The sequence below is a fragment of the Aspergillus bombycis genome (assembly GCF_001792695.1).
Source record: "Aspergillus bombycis strain NRRL26010 chromosome Unknown contig00065, whole genome shotgun sequence".
In the NCBI taxonomy this organism is placed as follows: Eukaryota; Fungi; Ascomycota; class Eurotiomycetes; order Eurotiales; family Aspergillaceae; genus Aspergillus; species Aspergillus bombycis.
Genome location: NW_019170067.1, coordinates 99,307 through 115,263, shown reverse-complemented (window position 1 = coordinate 115,263; position 15,957 = coordinate 99,307). Strand labels below are relative to the sequence as shown.

Genomic DNA, 15,957 nt, shown 5'->3' with positions numbered 1-15,957 from the left:
AACTGGCGACTCTTTATCACTGTTTGCTTTTTTTTTATCTTCACGTGACAGTACTATATAATACCGTATGCACTGACTGTATGTACTCTGTACATAAGAGGAGTCGATATCTTGATCCCCAAGGAGGATAGGTACAGAGTGACCAAGGTTAAAAGTCCACAGGCCTTGTAATGCTTAAAGTATTAGGGTAGTCAGGTGGTTTGATGTAGTTCCATTGAAGGGGTTGGAGTGATCCAAGATTTACATACAGAGTGCTCCATATAAATCACCAATTTCGTTCTGAACAGTATCTTACAATTACAGTGCAGTGCAAAGCATATATTATACTAGCATACATAATCAATATTTTCCAAGCAAGATCCGGAGCATATCTGGGCTGTTAACATTGTATCTTCGTCTTCCATTTTTCACATACTGCAGTTAGTACTATCTACCCAGGCTCAGTTCACTGTATACGTGTATTACCGGAACAATACTCGGGCGCTTCGGAGAAGTCTGTGGGCTTTCACCATCGAACCTCTGGCGAAGTCCTTGTCGACATTGTACTCTCATCGATAACTTTTTGAGCATTCCACTTAGAGGCCGACAAAGCTCATTGCAGGCAGTATTTGGCTGCCAGTCGCAGGATATGAGCAATGTGCTCTGTATAACATGGCGGATCCCATGCTCGGGGCCCCGTTCCTTGAGCTTGCTTCCATCTAATCCAGCGTCGCTGCGCTCCACTTCTTGTGTGTCTTCTCCATGGCATCATGGTAGCATATTCGGGCGGCGCCTTGGTCCTTTGAGCCTTTTTCCTCCTACGACTCCTTACCAGTCTTGCTCCCGTACGACGTCAACACAGCCCCCAAGCTCCGTCCGGTTGTTCACAAGCTCGAGATGCTTGCGCACCAAACCAATCCCTAAAGTTGAATACGGTGTCCAGCTCCGGCAGCAGCCTTTTTCGACGGCTGAAATTAATGCGGTTTTTGGGAGCCGTGCGAGGATAACCCCTCAGTTGGGAAACCGGATTCTCGCTATTCTCCAGGGTAGGCGTCTTGATGGCACCCTTGATCTTGACCTTCCTTCCGATATAACTCGCTCCATCCGTCCTTCTAGTCTCGATGCAGCATTGCAATGGCTACGCAAGAATTATCCACTCGATGAAGATGCTGCTATTCTCGCACGAATCGAACGAGAAGAGCTGCAGGAGGAGGAAAAACTCGTCCGACGCGCAGAAGAACTGGGTCTCTACAAACCCCAAAGCGGCTCCTATGGTGCTGAACTGGGCGATTCGAACGACCCGTATGGCAAAAGTGTTCTAAAAGAAACCAGGACGCGAAATGAAGCACGGCTCTTAGCTAAACAAGAAAAGAAACGCCAAGAATGGCTCGACGGTGAACAAGAGGAGCGTGAAAAGCTAGAACATATGAGGCAGAAGAATATGGCACTCCAGAGGTTCGAAGATACAGCGTCTTTGGAAGGTGAGACTCCGGCGCTGAGGATTCTCGGGATGAAGGCATTAACGACTCATGTAGTGCGGGAGCGTGCGGATCCCAACCAACGTCCACTCCTCGCATGGATACAGAAACACCATCTACGAGCCACTGACTGGGACTTGGATGTGTCTAAGTTGACGAATGTATGTTTACCGATACACGTCCTGTACATGCTTGTCTAGACTAACTTTTCCGCCGATAGGGCGGTCGTATCTTCCGGATCCTTAGCATCACACTCGTAACTTTTGGCCTTTGCTACTTTTTTTCAAACAACTACCAAGCTCCCGCCAAGGCTGATCGGTTGTGGCCTGATATTCCCCCAGCAGCAGCTACGGTTATGGCTATAATAGGAACGAATGTCGGTGTTTTCCTTCTATGGAAGCTTTGCCCCCCGGCCTGGAGGCTTCTTAATCGTCATTTTATAACTGTCGCTGCCTATCCTCGTCCACTCAGCTTGATCGGGAACGTCTTTAGCCATCAAACGGTAAATCATCTCGCACTGAACATGGTAGTCTTATGGTTTGTTGGGACAAGGCGTGAGTGTTTGGATAATCCGTCTGGTGGCCGTGACATTAACCATTTCGTTTTTTTTTTAGTTCATGATGAGATTGGCCGTGGGAATTTTTTAGCTCTGTATTTGGCTTCCGGCGTGTTCGGGTCCTTCACATCTTTGACCGCCAATATCCTGAAAGGGAATTTGGGTCTTACTGCCCTTGGAGCTAGCGGAGCTATCTCGGCTCTGGTTGCTGCTTGGTGCATGCTTCATGCCGAGTACGTATTGAATGGCTTCTTGTGATACAGCTTGCATAACCCATACTAATGGCTATCTTATATGGACAGTGAGAAATTCACTTTTTTCTTCCTTCCACCTGATTGGCAGGAAGTTGCTTCAGCAAAAGGATGGATGGTCCTAACTGGCCTTGTCGCCTTAGAATTTGTCAACATGTTTACCCGCCGAGCATTGATTGATTACTGGGCTCACCTTGGAGGATTCCTGGCGGGAGCACTATGGTCAACTGCATACAAGATGCGAAAGGGAAACGAACAACGAATAAATAAGACATGGTTTGAGCGCACCTTTCGGGATTGATGTTGATAGGAAGATTAGAGCTGTATAACTACGATGTGCCTACTCAGCTGTGACTTTCCCTACAATACACTCCCATTAACCCTCTGCTTATGCCTATTGTATATTACTCAGGTCTTTTTTTCCCTTTTTTCCTTCGCTCTTCTTCCCTCATCACGATCTTGTTCTTGCATATCTCAACCATGGGAATAGGAGGAAGGAAGGAAGGAATGCCCAACTTTAGATAGGCAAGAAAGATAACAATTCTACGGACCAGGGCATGCACGTTATTTAGTCTAGAATCTGCAACCATTGTTTCAGACATGGGTTTCTAGAAGGACTGAGCGTGAACAAGAAAGTCCACTTCTCAGCAACTGCAGTAGGTATCCATCCATGAGAAGCTTAAAGGCTAAAGAGAAGTCTTGTTCTGGACAATGGAAAAAAAGAAAATCTCCCAGATAGGAGACTTATGCGCTACAGCTCTATTGATGCTTGCTATCTTGTGTTATCGTCCCGTGAGTGAATAAAGCCATGAGGCTCTACATCTGATCGGACTTCACTCCATGCGTTTACATCTCTTAGCAATAGATAACTATGCAAGTGGGTGGAGCACGTAGAACTTGACTGCCAATACTGTGGCTCACAGGACTGGGTTATATAGAAATATCATGGTCCATCAATCAAAATGACTCAAATCTCTAGTTACATCCAGCAACTTATGAGGGCCATTGATCACTAGAGTAATCTAGAGATGCTAATAAAAGTTTTTGCTAGTGTTCATTCAAATACTTTTCTTTCACTTCCTCTACTCCTGCCCTTCAATTTTTTTTTTTTTCACTACCCCCTAGCAATCCTCATCCTTAACATATTTAGCAGCCTCTTCAGCTCCATATCATATTCCCTTCACCTTCCATTTTTGCATTTTTGCTCTTCGCCTTTTAGCTGTTTGGAATATTTGTTCGAAGTCATTTATTGGTCATTTATTGGTCATTTATTTCTGTATTGCACAAAGTGTGAAGAGTTTGTCTCTCTTCCCTTGATGCCGAAGCCTCTGTTCTATTTACCAGAGAAACTCTAGCATTCGAACCCAAGCTTGGACTGCGGAAGAATGCCTTACAAGATTTACTTCACTACAGCCAGCGAGACGCCTGTCTCCCCCGTATTCAGGCTCAAGAGAAGTTGGGGGGCGATAAAATGTGCACATAGTGGCAATGAGAATGACGCAGCATCGCCCTCGGAAGTTGGCCAGTCCTTCTTCGATGAAGGCACACTACATCCTGCTCAAAGAATAGAGATTCTAGAGGGATACTCCAGCGATATATCCGAGACTGACTCAGTACATTCAGATGACTCTGCCGACTTGGAGATCAGAGCACCGGGAAACGAGCCTCCCACGTACAGTGTGAGCCATCCTTGGGAGGTTGTGGATTACCACTTGTACCTCTGCTCCGTTGAAAGGGGGAAAGACACACATGCGCGACGCAATGGGATGTTCGTGTATGACGGTATTGATTGTCGCCCTGTGTATTATAGTGAGCTATTGGAAGAACATGCTTTTGAGCCATGTAATGTTGGTGAAGAACCTCAGTTCCTATATTGGAACCTTCCCATTGCCGATCTGGGACCTTCCTTCAATGGCAGACACTATGTCCTGGGATTTGACTACAACAACAGAGCCTTATTCGCCCGCCATTTTGAGTGGATGCCCAACAAGACCGATGATCTTTGGTGTGTGTGGGACCTTGGGTTCACCATGTACAGTATCACCATACCAGATCTCATCATTCTTCTAGAGACTGGGCTTTCTGGGGATGTGCATGTTGGCATGGGAATTCTTAGCTCAAGCCCTTATTGCATAGCCATGGGGTCATGTGATGATCCGGGGATGGAGATCGTCATTACTGTTCTCTTCTGTCGGTGGGTGCTGGACTTCGCGGAGGTTATCTTCGAGCAGGACGGTAATATCATGGAAAGATTCAAAGAGAGGCTCACCCGCTACATGGAAGAATGTCGTATTATCTTGGCACGGGCCTCGTATAGGGCATGGTTTGTTTCACAAGGCGGCTATACGAAGGCAACTTACCAGCGGAACTCATCTATTGGCAAGTTCACTAGCGACCTTTTCACTTTTAGCCAGTCCGTAGAAGACGGCAGCTTGAAAACCCAGTTTTGGCGTGCACCAGGCTTGGATACTTGCAATATGCTCCGTCACCAGGACCGGGTCCAGAGAAGAGCAGAGACGGAGCAACGACTAGAGAGTCTCTTCACCATTGAGGGTGACACACCTCCTGAATCCCCAGAGGAGGTTCTGGGAGGGATGATAGCCAGGTCCAAAGCGAGTCTAATTGCATTGTGCCCCGCTAGAACTCCCAGTACTCCACCCCTATCTAAGTATGGGTCGATTCCTTTATACCGCTGGAGTTCAATGTCTCCCGAGGCCGGCAAATTTGAGGATGAAGGGTACCACAAAACCCCACTTTCTCTCCTCCTGAAGCAGATTCTTGACCTAGTCGAGACCCGACCCGAATTGGATTGCCTTCAAAATCGTGTTCATTTTGGAGGATTGCTGACTGCACTTGGAATGGAAGTCCAACAAAAGGCCATAGATGGCTCGGTTGTTCCAGAATTGGGTCAAGAGAGCGACAGTTGGAAAGTAGAAGCACGATCGATGTTGGAGCAAAAAGCGCGGATGACCCAATATTGTCTTCATTCCAGCCTGGTACTCGACTAAGTTATGCTCCTCAATAACCTCACGGGCAGATTGCTAGTTGAATCTAAATATCTTTGGATTCTCAGCTTTGAGGGGCCATGTTGGTTGCTTTAGCCTTGCTATCCTTGTCCGGCACGTTTTCTTTTTCTTTTGTGTGTGTGTGTGTGTGTGTTCATTGCTTCCCCGAACCTGGAGTTTGGAATTTACTAATTGAATATTTTTTTTTGTTTCTGTCTGATACCTTGCAGGTCGATGGCTTCGGGTGTTTCTCTATCTTGTGCGCGCGAAAGAAAAGAAAAGGAGAATTGCAGATGTGCTCCTTCCTTACATTTAAATATTTCTGGGTCCGACTTGTCACTTTTCGATCTGTCGCACTCTGAGACTATGAGCACTTGTTATTTATCTCATGTTTGTGATTGCAATTGCTTTGTATGGTATTCAATAATGTTGGAAGAGAACAGAACATACATACATACATACATATCTCATAGTTGTTATCTATGTATTAATCATCTGATAATCATGCAGCCTCGGAGATTCCACGTACGGTACCTGGTAACGGTCAATACTAATAATACTAGTGCATTAGACTAGTGGAGTCACTGATCCACCGCCACAGAATCCGGGCGTGTTCCTCATCATCATTTCAATCATGAAGCCAATCTCTCTCTCTCGATCCATCACTGCCAAGGAACTATTCATCTTCTGGGTAGTTTGGTACACTGCAGGTTCGGTGCCAAGCACTGCTCGACAGCTTATTCCTCGTCCAATTTTCACTCTTCCGCAGTCTTCCTTTTTCTCTCTCCTTTCACTTTTTTCTTTTCCGCTCAGCCCTTCAGCCCTACTGCGGAATTGCTGGGTGACATACATTTGCGGTCCCTCTGATTTCCACCTCGCTCCTTTAGCTGGATCTCTCTTTCTTTTCTCCTCATTTCATTCTTTTTATATATATACATCCTTTTTTCCCTTTCCTACCACCCCCCTCTCTGTCTGTCTGTCTGTCTGTCTGTCTCTCTCTGTGTGTGTGTGCGCGCGCGCGCTTTTTAGCCTTCTATCTTCCTAATTGCTAATTGCGCCAAGTTATTGCTGCCTTCTCCATTACTCTATTCCCCCTGTTCTTAACCGACCCATAATCAGACGCTTGTATCCCCTTTCCCACTCGCTTGTGTACGGTGAACCAGATTACTGTGATCTCTTCTGAATCATCCGGAATTTAATAACGTGGTGATCGCTTCTTAGCTTTTCCTCTCCTTGTGTCTTGTTTCTCGGTCTTTGTCTTGATACCCTCCCCTGGCGGTTTCAGTCCAATTGATTACTCTGCCCGCGAGAGCACATCTAGTAATTTCTTCTTCTTCTTCTTCCTCCCCCCTCTCTCTCATATTTTTTCCCCTCTTGTTTCCTTTTTCAGTACCGTATCTGTCACGAGCAGTTCGCAGCCCTGAGCAGTCGATCTGCAATGGCCGAACACACTCAACTGGGTAAGCATTCTACTAACATCCGGATGGATCAAAAAGCGGATCATGTCGCTGACTTTGCCCGGTGGTCGATTTGCGGAAGGTGCAGCCTTCAATGGCCAAGTACGCGGTTCGAATGCGCAAATAGATGTAATTTGTGGGCCCTTAATCAATTTCAAGAATATGGATGTCACTCCTTCCACCTCGATCTGGCGTGGAAGTGTTCTGATTGTGACAAGCCCTGGTCAAAAGCAGCCGCAGCTCGTTTTGCGCCAGGCTGGCCCGGTCGAGGGTAATGCCTCGGTCAAGGGGGACTTATACAATAGCCAAAGCAGTACGATCGACGGTCTTCGCCTTTTCGAAGATCCATCGAAAGCATTCTGGCGATTTTCGATCTCACTACCTCTCGAGTCATATGAAGCGCGCTGGGAGTACAGTATTCCAGGTTTTCGATATGTGGAGGGACAGGGAGTGAGATCGTCTTGGGATTTCGTGGTCCCATCTATAAACCAATCCATGCGCCTCATGTTTCATTCCTGCAATGGCTTCTCCGTTGGCACAGATATGGATGCCTGGATCGGTCCAAACCTGTGGAACGATGTGCTGCGCGTTCATACGCAAAGACCCTTTCATGCGATGATTGGTGGTGGTGACCAGCTCTACAATGATGGAATCCGCGTCGACGGCCCATTGAAGGAATGGACCTCTATCTCCAACCCCCACAAAAGACGTGCGCACAATTTTGATAATGACTTGCGAGCTAGATGTGATGAGTACTACTATAAAAACTACGTACGATGGTATTCTACTGAACCGTTTAAAGCGGCAAATGGACGCATACCTCAGATCAATATCTGGGACGACCACGATATAATCGATGGCTTCGGCTCCTACACAGATCACTTCATGCGTTGTTCCGTCTTTCGTGGCATTGGAGGCGTTGCCTTCAAGTATTACTGCTTGTTTCAGCATCACGTCGCACCGCCCAGGTCAACCTACACGACGGATGCCCCGCAGACCATGCATGCAGTCAATGGAACAGCAGGAGCGGATCCTCGACAGTTGGAGAACACCTTTGTCTTGGAAAATCAGGCCGAGGACGATAGCTGGATAGTTGGAAAGCGGCCAGGCCCTTATGTAGAGGAGAAGAGCAGGAACTTGTACATGCGTCTCGGGAAGCGGATCGCCTTCATCGGTGTCGATGCACGCACGGAACGCACCCGCCATCAGGTGAATTATCCTGATACATACGATCTCATATTTTCTCGACTTGAGCACGAATTGACCGCAGCCAATGGTGATATTAAGCATCTGGTAGTGCTTTTGGGTGTCCCTATTGCTTATCCGCGCCTTGCATGGCTGGAGAATATTCTCAGCTCCCCATTCATTGCGCCAATTCGCTTGCTCAACAAGCGGTTTGGGTTTGCAGGCGGCTTGTTCAACCAATTTGACGGCCAGGTAGACCTGCTTGATGATCTAGACGACCACTACACAGCTCGTCAGCACAAGCGCGAACGCAGGTTATTTATTCAACGTCTCCAAGAACTAGCTAAGGTTTATTCAGTTCGGGTTACGATCCTGGGTGGAGATGTGCACTTGGCAGCTATTGGACGTTTTTATTCGAACCCTAATCTCGGTCTTCAAAGTGTGAACGACCCTCGATATATGGTCAACATCATCAGCAGCGCGATCACAAACAAGCCACCTCCGAAGGCAGTTGCGAATCTTTTAGCCCGAAGAAATAAGCTCCATCATCTCGACCCAAATACCGATGAAACGTTGATGGACATGTTTGATCAACAGCCAGGAGGTCAGGAGAAAAGCGCTTCCTGGAACAAGGTGACAATGCCATCACGCAACTATGCATGTATCACCGAAGTTGATACCCCCTTCGCCAATGGGGGTGGCCCAATACAACAGAACGATAGTACAGTGGTACCGCTGCCCAAAGACGGCCACTCTCCCCTCCATGCGGGGGAGACCAATGCTGGTGCACAACACTCTGCAGCGGATGGTTTCAGCAACAATAGCGGCATATATGGCGGTCTGGATGTAGCCATTCGCGTAGAAATCGACCCACAAAACCGGGAAGGGGTCACCGAAGGATATGGATTTAGCAGTGAGTGTTTTCTCCAATCCAATGCACCACGATATAGCTGTAATTGACCAGATATACCTTAGTTCCTCTCCTGGCATATGATCCAACCAAAGACAATGCGCGCCCGACGTCGCAGGGTCATTCCGTACGTTCTGGATCCCACCACGCTGAGTCGCCTCCCCAGTCTGCTCGCCCACAGACTGCTGTCAATTAATCATTAGATCCTGAATTGGTGTTCCCTGTTTGTATAAGCCTTTCATGTAAAAGGGTCTTGAGTGTCCTTCAGTACGTGAGACATCAGTGCCATCAAAATCTGCACGTCCCTGGATCATACGCTTTTGTTGCGATGGTAGTAAATTTATTACTCATGTACAGTTACCCCTAATAGGGTGATCGCAATGTTCCCTTGCTGACCGGTTCTCTTCTGCTTCTTGTTATACATCTGGCAATCTTGTATATTGTGATATAACTCTGTTGTCAAGGAAAGTAATACTATCCTTGATTGTTAAATTCCAAGCCGGACGTGTCCTGTGGCCGAGTAATGTTGGAGTTGAAGCTTCATCTGTGTTTCTCATCATACCACTTTGGCAATCCCTACCGGTATCTACATGACTCTTTTTTTGGTTTTGGGCTATGACACCTCCGTACCTGATGACTCTCTTCACATCCCTTGCAAGGACGTCAAACCCACGAAGGGATCCAGTCGACTTCCTAGATCGCCATCTCGGCCAGTACATCGCGCACAGGAACAGAAGCCGAGGGAGCAAGGGATTCTACCATCACTGCATGCCGAGCGATTGTGGTCAGACTGCATATTCAAACTCTACTCGGGCAGACCGTACGTAGGATATTCATCATAATATATCTGTCCTGATAGATTGCTGGTATATGCCGGGAAAATGCTATTGTATTCTCTTGATACAATGTAATTGACAACTTGGACGTGTGACTCACTGATGAATGTTCTACCCTGGCATCAATAATCACATACCAAAGATGAGTGCTGTTGAGCAATAGAGACCTAGTAGGGTATGGAGCCTTGTGGCTTCCATTAAAAGGGGTATCTCCACGGCATATTTGTCAAGGTAGTAGCAATTGATAGAAATGGGCGCAGCACAAGAAAAGTCTCTTTCTACGAATCAAATTTATGAAAGTTCTGCTTTCTAAACCCAGCAAGCCTTACTTAGAAAAACACAACTAACACACCTACGTGGGGTTGAGATGTGAGATGTTTATCCTCGATTTTACCCCAGAGCTAGAAAAGTGCATGCAGGATCAATCAACTATGTAGTCGAATCTCAGTCAGAACATAGGTAAGCAAGTAGGAAACTTGATACAGAAGTTTTCACGGATTGAGGTCGTCTTGTTGACGATCAAAATTTCCTAGTAAACCTGTCATTTCTCTGTCGTGATCGATATTATACCCTCTCCATTTCCTCGGGATCCCTTCATTTGGCATGCGGCGCTGACCCATAGTATGTTGAGCAGAAGAAGGATTCTCAGCTGGTCGTCGTCGACGAACAACCTGGTAGCCCTTGTCTAATTCGATTTCGATAACGCACCGGACTTTCAAGGCACTGATCGCAGGCCACGTCCCTCTCTCACCCTTTAGGATCCAATGGGCCAATGACTCCTTGTCTGGATTCTGGAATAACTTAGTAAAGTCCTTCAATGAGAGATCGGGAACCAGTGTGAGATTAGGGCCAGGGATGGTCTCTTCGATGAGAAGTCGTGCGAGTGCTTGTGGCAGAAGACCAACATAATCGAGCTGTCTCAATCGGTGGCGGATCTCAGTAGCGACCAAGCGCATCAGTGAACGGGTGATAGTCCACTGTCCCGTAGGACGGCGATCTAGAAGATTCACGTCGGACCGGAGAAAGGGGACGAGGTATGGTCGGGCTTGAGAAACAATGAAGTGATTCACATTGAACAGCTCAGCAATCCGGGATAGCGGTGATTCACCATCTGTGTACTCCATGCGGCGCCCCGACTGGGAGGAACCATGTCGCGAAAGACCCCACGGGACAATAGAGCCGGTTTCATCTTTACAATAGATTGTAACAGGCTGATAGAGCGAGTTTGACGAAGCATTTGAGGCCACTGCTGCTGACCAAATCAACTAAAATGATAGTCAGCACTAACGGCTCTGGAGGACAACGTATGAGCTATCATGTACATACCACATTCGGTGCGGTCAGGTAATTGAGGAGATTGGGAGTACCACCCTTATCCGACGTCGCCACCGTGATATTGAGAATGCGTTTCGACCGTGCGTACGCTTCTTCAAATGTCAGGTCACCAAGATTTGCTCGCACACATTCTTCTAATACATCGGCATCCAGAAAGTAGCCTTTCTGAATATACCGTTGAACTCGTCGAAGCAGAGTCCACAACCAACTGTCACCCGTGGTGTATGGTAGCCACTGATTGTTTCCGGTATCAAGTCTCATTTTCCGTTGGCGATCAAAGGCGGTTAAATCAATGCCATCACCATTGAGAAAAGTCAGCAACTCATCTTCTGTGTGAACACCAACGAGGGCTGCGATGAGTGCCCCGGTGGCGGTCCCTGTAATGATTCTAGGCAAGAGACCTTGTAGGTGTAAAGCTTTCACCACGCCCAAGTGACATAGCCCAAAGATCGACCCGCCTTGCAGAAGGAGCGTTGTTCTGCCAAAGGCCTGCCGGGTGTCGTGTAGTAACTCCAATTTAGCTTGAGAGTCAAATCTACCCTCAGAAACAGTGGCTGTCTGCAGAGCTGTCACATGCTGGATGGAAAGTGCAACCTGGGTGATATAATCGTCTATCAGGAGCTTTGTACCAGCATAAGCGTGGAGCGACAGTCTGGGAGAGGTGATGTTGCCTAGATTGCGAACAAGTCCGGATCGAAGGAGATTAACCAATGTCAGGATATCTTCGTCCTCTCGAGCACTCATCAAGGCCTCCAGTCGGCCCAGAATGAGTCGATAGTCATAATGACGGCTTGTTGGGTTTTGGCGCCTGTCTTCGGTGAGAGTCTGCTACACTGCAGCCAATGATAAGAAGCTCGAGGATAATAAGCTCACCACAGATCCATACTCAGAAGCTCATCCAACTCGAAAGCAGCTTCCTCCCATTCTTCATACGTTTGGGCGTTAGCTAGACCGTATCGTAGTCTGCTGCGGGGCGATTTTGATCTCCACCATGACAATAACCTCTAAATTGTCGCAAGTTATACTATATTAGCCTCCTCGCACTGGCCTAGCTAGAGAATGCGGTTTGAACGCACTTCTTTCCAAAATTGTGCAACGTCCAGTATCATGTTCACGACTGCGGCGAATAACCCGCAAATGGCCAACCAAGACTCCATTCCTACCGCAGGCGACTTGAGGGAGATTTCATGGGAAGGGATGGTACATGTTCGGGAGTACTTGAGCAGGTGGCCTTTTTATCACATGCTCGCTAGCCGGAGGAAGGAGGGAGAGTATGTCATCCGGAAGACACAAGGTCAGATCACCACCGATGATTAATGGCGAAGGGAAAGGGTCGCGGCAATATATGTCAGGTAAAAGAGTAAAGAATACTAGGTGTAGGTAGGTGTGAGAGAACGAGGAACTACTTCTCCGCATTTCTTTGTCGTCTCCCCAATTGGGGGAATCGGGCTCACATGACTGGTTCAATACTACAACATATACACAAAAAGGCCCCTGATCTACCTTGGGATCCTCAGAACAATTCCTTCCACATCACATGGGAGCGGTTGAAGAGAGAAAAAGGAAATTGGATTGCTCCTAAAGAAGCCCATCATCTTTTTGTCGTTTTTTCTACACGCCTCTTCCCCAAGCCGAGAAAAGCCATACCCGTGGACACGTAAAGGGGGGCATTTGAATTCCATGGTCCATAAATTTTAGCTTTAATTCCGCTTTGCTTCCCTATGCAAATAGGCGAAAATTAAATTCTCCTGGCATCCTTAACTACCCATCAAGGCGGACAATCCCCGTCATCATTTATTCCTCAACAATGTTACCCCGCTCTGACACGTACAGACCGTCAAGGAACTGGGAGAGAATGGTCAGCAACCGCTTCACAATTATCACCATCGATCTACAAGGGAAATCTTACCTTTCGGATATCCTTGTTGCGGACTCTGCAGATCTGCTGGATGTCGGCAGCGCTCTGGGAGACACCCTCGAGGGAGTTTCCGGAGAGCTGAAGCTCATCCTTGACGTTGGGGGAAGTGGCGACCTCAACACCGGGCTGGGCAGTGATACGACGAACGTACTTCTCACCCAAGAAGTTTCTGTTTGGAACAACCCATCAGCAAGAATTCCTTCCTCCACAATACGTAGAACAAGTGACCCGGTGAACCCTGGTCCATTCCCAACTCCAGAAAGCAGACTTTGGGTTCATGTAGAGATTTGGCGTACCTGATCTCAACTTCGTAGAGGCCAGTCTCAGCGTTCTTCTCAATGTTGACGTTGATGGGAAAGTGAGCATAGACGTAGCGCATCTTGTACTTGAAGCCCTTGGTGACACCAATGATCAAGTTGTTGATGAGGGTGCGGACGGTACGCAGGGCAGCAACACCCTTGCGGGCACCGTGGTGCATCTCAATAGAGATGACATCCTTCTCAGGGCGGCTGAAGGTGACAGCGATATGGGAGAGATCCTTAACAAGCTTGCCTGAATGATTCGAAGAAGTCCCGTTAGTGACCGAATCGAGTCGAGAAAACAATCAGGCCGTTCATGGTTGTCCCATGACGCTGACGATCCTTGTAAAGCGACTTCTTGGTGTAGGAAATCTCCTTCAGCTTATGGGGTTTGTGCATACCTCGAGGACCCTCAACGGTCACAACCCGGGAGCGAATGTGAACCTTCACTAAACAACAAAATTCGAATCAGTCTCCAGAGCCTTCCAAAAGCGATGAACAAGACCAGTCGTAATTCCCCGTGACAGCGATTGAGTAAATATTTCCTCCCCTCATGTATATCCTGCCGGCGCTGGCGTATCCTGGCGCAGACCTCTCATTGCGCGATGTGCCTCTCATGATTCTCCCCCTCCAAAAACCGAAACAGAACAATATTCAGGGACGATCCAATGCTCACCATTCTCGGGGATGGGCAGCCGTTCCTCGGAGTGAATGTACCGCATCTTGACTGCGTGGGCTGTGGAATGTCCGAGGGAGAATTGTCGATGTCGTCGTGCGGTCAGTCGTTCGAAAGGATCGAAATTCCTCAAAGGCAACCGGTCGCTTTCTTTGGTGGAGTGAAAATCACGGGTTGTGCGTCGCTTAAGACTCGTTCAGGCTTAGCGTGCTTTGCCTAGGGTTGTTCCGGACTTTGGTAATATACAGTACCAGTTCCATAACCACTCCATTACCTACCTAAGGCTCAACCTGGCACACTCTATCTATTTAACATGATATTAACTGATTATGATGAATGTATATATTTACAGAGAGCTGGACCGACAAGTGCATCTTATATGATCTTTACGTTTGGAGGCCGTTATTCCTCCGGTGCAACTCATCCCCATCAATTACGGTCTCTTAGGATTATCACGTGGTGTCACGTGAATGCCAAAGTATGAACTGTACTACTACTAGTATCAACAACATACATGATCCTATCATCATCAGGAGAGATATACTCCGTACTCATCCTAACTTTAAGGCCGGGTTCCACGGATGACTTATGATTACCCGGGTATGTGTAACATTTCGCCTACCCTCGTAGACGCAACACGCAACAGATTCCTTTGATCAAAGAGCCTCCAACCCTAGATGTAAAGTATATATATTATGTATTATTCATAATCGTAAGCATTGTGGTTGCTTTATCGTCATGATTAAGTGTAGTCAGTCTAAGTGCCCTGTCTCCTTACGACTAACCTCCTGGACCCACTGTCCTCCCAACGTCCTGAATGTTGACGCCAACTCATCCTTCTCATCGAGAGCGGCCACTTCATCCCCGCCACCAATGCTTCTTCCACTAACTAGAACATTAGGCACGGTGCGGCGGCCAGTATTCTCTGCCAATAGAGCTTGCAGTGGTTGGCCCAATGCATGTTGATCAAGCTCTACCACGTAAGGTGCTGGGACAATTGAGTATTTGTCTAAGAGGATAGACTTGGCCCGGGCGCTATGGGGGCAATATGACTTGGAAAAGACAATAACTGCGCAGCGGGCATAAATCTCAGCAACCGAACGACATGTACATCGGGAAGGGGTGAAAATTGCAACTACTTACTCGGCGATCGTTTTAGTATACTATTAAGCTCGGTCTTCGCTTCCACACGCTCATCGGTACCTGATGCCGGGTCTTGTCTTTCTGGATTGTTGCGGTCTTTAGGAACCGTCATCTTTCTCCGCCCGGCAATCGATATCTCCTCCGTCTCTTCATCGCGGTTTCTTGGAATCGCTGGCGCCATCTTGTCGTCTGCGGGCTTTGCTGTGTCCCCTTGAGTCGGGTTCCCGCTTAACCGTTGCTCACCCGGGGAGCTGCCTGCAGCTAACCCAGGTTCGTTCGTCTGCTTGTGTGCTTCTATTGCGGCGACAGTAGACTGGTAGAACTTCTGGTTCTGTACTCTCCGTGCATCACTCTAAAGAAAGGGTGTGCTCTTCGTTAGTCATGATAGATGAGCTAGGAATCGGGGCACTATTTTACCGAAAGATAGAAGACTATGATAACCAGCGCTAGGGCAGCAATAGCCAAAAGTTTGATGCGCCGTTGAGGTAGCATCTTGAGCAAATGAAGTCGGTTGAAAGCGCGGAAGGAATTGCGGCGGTAGCCGTTCGTTCAACACAGTTTACTCTGATGCTCTAGAAGTTGGGCTTCGGGGTTCAAGACCAATCGGTATTCTTTCAACAGTTTAGCTGCGTTGACAGGTCATAGGCGCAGCTCCGACACCAATGGTAAGTAAACATCTGGGGAGTCGGCGACAACACCTGTTGTTAGAAGATGCACCGAGAATTTAGTAATAATAATAATAATGTAATGATCCTTCGGGTGTTGAGCACTCCCTGTACAGTGCGACAAGCGACAGTCAAGAAAGCGCGGACGTGGGGCCGACACGAAGTCGACATTCATGCATTTGTACCGGAGTAGTTAGTAATTAAATTTAAGAAACTCGGAGCCGCGCGCTTAGACCTTACGTCATACTAACTACTCATCACTAC

At 47.6% G+C, this 15,957-nt stretch overlaps 5 protein-coding genes across 5 annotated transcripts; 3 read left to right on the top strand and 2 right to left on the bottom strand.

Moving 5' to 3' along the window:
- Positions 1-628: 628 nt before the first annotated feature.
- On the top strand, positions 629-2,565 carry ABOM_006882 (rhomboid protease PCP1; the record flags this gene model as incomplete). The annotated part of the gene is made up of 5 exons (XM_022534011.1): positions 629-1,460; positions 1,515-1,618; positions 1,678-2,011; positions 2,072-2,246; positions 2,316-2,565. The coding sequence occupies 5 exons, from the start codon at positions 629-631 to the stop codon at positions 2,563-2,565; spliced, it is 1,695 nt and encodes a 564-aa protein (XP_022387514.1).
- Positions 2,566-3,649: 1,084 nt separating this feature from the next.
- On the top strand, positions 3,650-5,272 carry ABOM_006881 (uncharacterized protein; the record flags this gene model as incomplete). The annotated part of the gene is made up of 1 exon (XM_022534010.1): positions 3,650-5,272. One exon carries the CDS (start codon positions 3,650-3,652, stop codon positions 5,270-5,272), a length of 1,623 nt encoding a protein of 540 aa, XP_022387512.1.
- Positions 5,273-6,771: 1,499 nt separating this feature from the next.
- ABOM_006880 (uncharacterized protein) lies at positions 6,772-9,017 on the top strand (the record flags this gene model as incomplete). The annotated part of the gene is made up of 2 exons (XM_022534009.1): positions 6,772-8,824; positions 8,887-9,017. 2 exons carry the CDS (start codon positions 6,772-6,774, stop codon positions 9,015-9,017), a joined length of 2,184 nt encoding a protein of 727 aa, XP_022387463.1.
- A 1,131-nt stretch (positions 9,018-10,148) lies between these two features.
- ABOM_006879 (triacylglycerol lipase family protein) lies at positions 10,149-12,149 on the bottom strand (the record flags this gene model as incomplete). Its single annotated transcript, XM_022534008.1, has 4 exons — positions 10,149-10,922; positions 10,984-11,800; positions 11,866-11,996; positions 12,069-12,149. The coding sequence occupies 4 exons, from the start codon at positions 12,147-12,149 to the stop codon at positions 10,149-10,151; spliced, it is 1,803 nt and encodes a 600-aa protein (XP_022387467.1).
- Positions 12,150-12,786: 637 nt separating this feature from the next.
- On the bottom strand, positions 12,787-15,520 carry ABOM_006878 (60S ribosomal uL6 domain-containing protein; the record flags this gene model as incomplete). Its single annotated transcript, XM_022534007.1, has 8 exons — positions 12,787-12,837; positions 12,902-13,079; positions 13,207-13,462; positions 13,611-13,658; positions 13,886-14,069; positions 14,671-14,954; positions 15,029-15,380; positions 15,446-15,520. The coding sequence occupies 8 exons, from the start codon at positions 15,518-15,520 to the stop codon at positions 12,787-12,789; spliced, it is 1,428 nt and encodes a 475-aa protein (XP_022387479.1).
- Positions 15,521-15,957: the final 437 nt, after the last annotated feature.